This window comes from Zingiber officinale, chromosome 5B, assembly GCF_018446385.1.
Source record: "Zingiber officinale cultivar Zhangliang chromosome 5B, Zo_v1.1, whole genome shotgun sequence".
Taxonomy (NCBI): Eukaryota; Viridiplantae; Streptophyta; class Magnoliopsida; order Zingiberales; family Zingiberaceae; genus Zingiber; species Zingiber officinale.
Genome location: NC_055995.1, coordinates 137,779,141 through 137,785,412, shown reverse-complemented (window position 1 = coordinate 137,785,412; position 6,272 = coordinate 137,779,141). Strand labels below are relative to the sequence as shown.

General features: G+C 39.6%; 2 protein-coding genes across 2 annotated transcripts in view; one reads left to right on the top strand and one right to left on the bottom strand.

The window, feature by feature from the left end:
- LOC121987120 overlaps nt 1-221 on the bottom strand; it is a 1,597-nt gene extending 1,376 nt beyond the window's left edge. Inside the window, exon 1 of the mRNA XM_042541018.1 lies at nt 9-221. Coding sequence (XP_042396952.1) covers nt 9-221 — 213 coding nt within the window. The remainder of the gene's footprint in view (nt 1-8) is intronic.
- A 3,862-nt stretch (nt 222-4,083) lies between these two features.
- Nucleotides 4,084-5,707, top strand: LOC121986292 (brassinosteroid-responsive RING protein 1-like). The gene is made up of 2 exons (XM_042540169.1): nt 4,084-4,856; nt 4,947-5,707. Exon 2 carries the CDS (start codon nt 5,053-5,055, stop codon nt 5,521-5,523), a length of 471 nt encoding a protein of 156 aa, XP_042396103.1. The 5' UTR covers nt 4,084-4,856; nt 4,947-5,052; the 3' UTR covers nt 5,524-5,707.
- The last annotated feature ends 565 nt before the right edge of the window (nt 5,708-6,272 follow it).

The window sequence follows — 6,272 nt, the reverse complement described above, 5'->3', positions numbered from 1 at the left end:
TCAAGTGCCGCCTCCCCGTCGTTCGCTTCTCCGCTCTCCGATCCACCGCCGCGCCACCCTGCGCCGTCTGCCTCGCCGCGCTCGAGCCCTGCGACGAGGTCCGGCAGCTCGGGAACTGCGCCCACCTCTTCCACAAGGCCTGCATCGACAAGTGGGTCGACGTCGGACAGATCACCTGCCCTCTCTGCCGCGCCCTTCTCCTTCCCGGGCCGCACCAGCATCTACCGGAGGAGGTTAGCCCTGGACATCACTCAATCGGCTAGGGTTTCTAACTGTTCTCTGCTTGTAATACAAAAGTTCGTCCTTCTTCAATAAATACCTATCGATTGAATGCATCAATAACCCTAATGGAGATTTGGTCACAAGTCGACCAACAGATCACATGATCTTAAATCATCACTAGAAACGATCATTGATCTAAAAATCCAACCTTTGCCCTGAGAAAACAAAGCAAACAAGCTGAATAATATGATCTCAAAACAACTTGAACATCTGTAAGTTGCCTGTTTGATCAAATGCGTGTTCAGCTTCTCTTGAAAGTGAAGAAGAAGCTACCTTTTTCTTCAGACTATAAGGAAAGAAATTAATTGCTTATAGACTAAAGGAAAGAAACTAATTGCTTATTTGAATCTAATGACAAATGTTCAGATATAGACTAATTTGTTAATTCTATTGCTGGTGGATCACAATCAGGATTGCTTCTTGTCTTGTCCTTACGGATGTTAGGTAGAATGGTATGGACTAAGGAATGCTTACGACCCAAGTAAACTTTAGCCCCAAAAGTCTAAGAAAAGTGTCAAATGATACAAACTCTTTCTTGATCAATCATCATTAGGATCTCATTCTAATTTGATGCATTATTAACTTTGACATGATGAACACTTGGGCTAGAAACAAGTAAGGTGTCAAGAATGCTATGATGGTGATTATGAAAAGCTTGTGGGGAGATGAGTTGAAACTGAACAGTAGCTTTCTTATATGGAAAACAATTCAGTGATGGATCCTAAAGCTTGAGAAGTTGGACAAAGTGGCACGGGATTTCACTTTTGTACCTGCCTTTACTGGTTGAACAAGTAAATGAGGAAGGCATCTTTTAGGAAAATAATAAATACTTGTCTCATGAATACAGAAATCATCCTAAATCATCTTTTAAATAGATATTTATTCAAATTAAGATAATTATTAAGGTTCTCTTGTACCATATTTCTATTTAAAGTTAGAATTATGACCCTCAAATTAATGTAAACTATTAGTTTACAGGCTGAACATGGCAACATTTCATATTATTTACAAGTCAAAAATTTGAATTTATACGAAATTAAAATGTCAAAGACGTAAAAGTGACCATTACCAATGTTTCACCTCAATAACTTACAAATCAATTTTTTTTAAAGCAAAGAATTCTAACTTTGCACAAAATTCAATTGTGGGGTGTCTTATTTACACTTTTTAAATGGAAGGAAATTAAAATATCTATTTTTAATTCCCAAAAATAATAAAAACATTTTATGTTATTCTTTACCATACTAATCACCTTGCATGATTAAAACCCTAAACCTATACAAAATCAAAGTGCTAAAGACTCCTTAACTTTGAAATTAGAAAATAAATTGCTGATTAATTTACAATTTAATTTATTTTCAAAGAATTTAATTTTCGAGTGTAATATAAGGGTCGTGATTTGATAAAATCCTCTTGTCATTTATTTAAATAACATTGTCATTGATTATTTTTATGCCAATTTATCTAGAACATTGTCTCAGTCCAAAAATTAATGAATTTTTAAGCCCAACACAGGCCCAATGCCCTATCACTACCCCTTCAAATCATCTAAAACTTTATAGAATATTAATTTGTACTTTAGCCCCATGGTGGAGACAAGGATGAGAGCATGAGACAAAAGAGTGAGTCTTCAATGTTCCCACATCATTTCGATGAAATAATTAATTAGACATAACAATAATTTAAGTTGGGTATTAGGCTCTTTGTCTCCCTCCCATGTAGGGATGACAATGGGACAGAGACCGATTCAGAAATGAAGATAATATTTCATATCTATCCTGAACTCATTCCATCTCGAAAAAAATCTCCAAATCCATCTCCATCCGCAAATAAATCGAAAATCCTCATTTCCATATCAAATTCTCTTCGTAAGACCATCCGAGTTGGTATGTGGTGGGATGTTTGTCACATGAAATCACGGGATCGAAACTCAAGTTAGTCGGAGCGTAAATCTCCAATCCCTGTGCAACTCACCCCACCTGTCACATGCTCTTCTCCACCTCCCAAGGCAACCGCGGCCACCGTCACCACCACTTGCCAGCACCAATAGCGGGGCCCTGTAGACCAGGGGACCCACAGCAGATAATGTGAATTTTTACAATTAAAACAAAGGCTTTTAGCCCGGGAATAACTTAGAGGTCATTTGTAGCTCGGGCGGACTATAAATTCTGACTCCGCCCTTAGCCGCCACCATCAATTGGGCGAAGAAATTGATGAAACATGGCTCACCATTAAGTAGCCTTGAAGAGTGAAGTGGCATAGCTGATGTTAGGTGTTAACAAAACTTCAATTAAATCCAAATAATCAACTTCAATTAAATCGAAATAACGATTTATTCAAAAAAAAAATAAATTCAATTTTAGAAAAAAACACTATTTGGATTAAATCACTTCAATTTTCAATTTTTTAACTTCAAAAATCGATTTTTTTTTAATTTTTATTAAATTGAATAAATTTTAAAAAAAAACAATTAAAAATAATCTGATATCAATTTGATTTATTTGATTTTAATGACAAAAAATAATCAACTGATAAAAAAATTAATTTATATAATTTTGAATAATTAAAATTGCTAATCGAACTGAATGCTCAACCTTAGCTATCTCAGTAATTATATTTTACTATGTTTCGATTATATTTTATTGTGTGTTTGGTGTTTCATTACATTTCGTCTCCTTCCACCTCATCTTCTCCGTAAGTTCATTGTAGATAGACACACCATCATAACAAACATCCTCACCTCCTTTCCCTGCCAGAAAGCCTCACTCAGCTCTTCATCTCCACAAGAAATTTATTTCCCCATTATCATAATAAACAATAGAAAGAAATTTATTTCCTTGATTCTCTTTCTTTCATTTGATTCCCTTCCCTTTCTTTTTCATTAACACAAGTAAACACAGAAGAAGATGACCGAATAAAAAATTAGGGTTGTACCTTTTTTTTTATTTAATTGAGTCACATGAATTTCTGCCCTCTTGCCTCCAACTTTGATAGCACGAGGACTATGCCCAGGAAAGTCTAGTGCTGCATCTGTGATATTCAATTCAAAGGTGGAAAGATTTTTTTTTAAAAAAAGGATCTTTTTTATCATAAGAGAAAAAAAAATGATGTGAAACATGTACTATAGAAGGAACAACTTTAGGCAAGATGCTGACACATCTTTGTCTTGGATTAATCTCATCTAAACATCATACTTTATTGGTCATTTATCATCATCCTCTATATAAAATTGAAAGGCCACAAAACATGGATCATAATAGTATTCTCCAACAATCTCAACTACAAGCAATCTTTTTTTCTTAATCTAACAACTAGGATGCCCAAATTAAATTAAGAATTCAATGAGACTTTAAACAAAGCACAAAATGGTATATGGAAAAAAAAAAATCTAAATTTTATTCTACATGAAAATTTCGATCCAGTTCAACAATTCAAACTGAATGAGCACTCCAATGAATAACTCCTTGACAGCCTTTACCAAGGAATCTTATCCTAGCAACAAAGAGAGTTCACTAAAGAGAAGATACAATGATGGTGTTTTGATATGAGGTTGCAGCAAGGGAAGGGCAGTGAGCTAAGAGAACAAATCTTGTCTATGTTTTTGAATGCAATCAAATTCCACAACCCTTCTCCATCTCTCCATGTCGAGGCATCCACATCTTTGCTTGTGTGTTGGTGGCCACCAGAAGATAAGGTGATGGTACCGACACATGGTATGTGTGCGCGCGCGCGCATTGTGGCAGAATTAAATGCATTCAGCAGACAAGAGGAGTGTGTGTGTCTCTATCTCTTCTTGCTGAGAAATTGCCATCTTTGATGTGTGATTGAAGTTAATTAATCATTTGTTTGTATATCAACTCAAATTAAAGATGTCTAAATCAGCTTGAACATAGAAGAGAAAGAAATAGGAGTAGATAAGAAAAAAAGTTGCTTTCTAACTTACCGAGATCGGTCGGTGGAGTAAGGACAAAGGATTTGAACTTCGAGATGAAAAGGATCCCTTAAGAAGACCACCTGTTCAGGATGCTTGTATGCTTTGAAGGCGATTATGACATCGATACAGCCTGGTCGATGCCAATCGACAATGGCATCCAACATAGAGCATTTTGGCAATGTTGTAACCCTGAAAAACAAGTCTGGTATTTGCTCAACAATTTCTAATAATTCTTCCTTTTACTGAGAACTGAATTAACTGACTTGTGGAAATCTGAAGGTCATGATGATAATATGTTGCACTACCAAACAACTTTTTTCAGCTAATGAGTCAAATGCACAGCAATAAATCATGCTTCCCTCCACAGGGTCCATCACATGCCATTCTTCTGGTCTTTCTACACAAAGAGATGGGGACGGAATTGGCCACACCTCCACCTTCATCCATGTTCAAAATTGTGCCCAACTCAACCACCACTTCTCCAGACACAGACACCGTTACATAGAGCAAAAAGCCAAAAAAAAAAAGTGACCCCCCAAAATCCTTATTAGCTGTGAGATTCTCTCAGGCATTTCCTCAAGCATTTACCAGTCACATCCCCCTTCCTATAAAATCCCTCGGGCATTTGCACAAACACATTGTACCTTCCTGTCTTATAAATTCTCTGCGGCATTTCCTCAAACAATTGAAGCTATTCTTCTGATAAACAATTTGTTGTTCTCGTGCGTAGGATTCTGTCAGGCATTTAGACGAACACTTCCAGTTGCTGAGTTGCAGGCTACCTTATCGACAATTCTTTCAGGGGATTCATCGAACACTTGTCACGCACTCTTGCCATGGGCTTCCCCACCGGCTATCCCGAGCTCCCTAAGCTGCTCCTCCACCTGCTGTTCCTATTGGGCCACCTGCGGAAGCTCCTCAACTGGATCTCCCGCTGCCTCGGCCTCTCGGAGTCCGACGCCGACCTGCACCAGGCGGCGGGCATCTGCTTACTCCTCCCTGTGGTACCGGCGGAGCTGATCCAGGAGGTCTCCCCAGCGACCCGGTTCGGGGACCTGGCGGGAGGCGAGAGCTGCTGCTGCGCGGTGTGCCTGTCCGAGTTCGAGCCCGCGGACGAGGTCAGGCGGATGAGCGACTGCCGCCACGTCTTCCACCGCCACTGCGTCGACCGGTGGCTCGAGCACGGGCAGAGCACCTGCCCCCTTTGCCGCGCCCCGCTGTTCCCACCCGAACCGCCCGCCGCCGACGACGACGACGAAGACTCCCCCTGCTCCCTCCCGCTGCCGCTAGGGTTGCCCTCGCCCTAGAAACCTCGGGTGGCGAAGCGATTCCTGAGACGCACTCGGTCATGCCTGCTCTTTTCTGGAGGAGAGGAGCGATGGAGATGGATTGAAATTGGGGATTTTGGTTATGGAGATCGAGGGAGGAGTCAGCTATCAGATCGTCGATCGAGGGGGGATCAGTTTCAATGTCTGGTCGAATCATTGAATCCTACGCTTTTTCTCCCGACTAAAAGCAAAATTTTATTGCTGAAGCGAACCTGCACATTCTGAAAATGCTTTTTTTTTTTTTTGCCTCTTTCAGAATAAAATAGAGCTTTGTTTTAGAAAGAATTTATAACCCAAGGAATGTGTTAGGTTTGATGAATTTGTTATGAAATCTTAATTTATTTTTTAATGGCGTGTCATGATCCGATTAATCTGGAAGGTAAGAACTTTCTCACCGCTACTGGATAGATCCGAAAGAGTTTGCGATGATAGGTCGAGATAGCCAACGTCCACATTTACATCCTTTTTCCTTCAGTTAAGAGTCTGCTCACGCCTCAGGTGAGTCTTGAAGATCTATAAATTCACTGCACCATGTCCAAGGGAGTGCTGAAATTGAGAGATAAGATTCATGGCTTATGCACTTTGATTCATGTCCAAATTGAGAGATAGATACACGCGTGATCTAGCATTTTAAGGGGTTTGGACAATACTCAACTACTTTATCGAGCAACCAACATGGTTAGCGCACGGGAAGATGTTGCCTCTTCAACCTCATCCGAATCTTATAT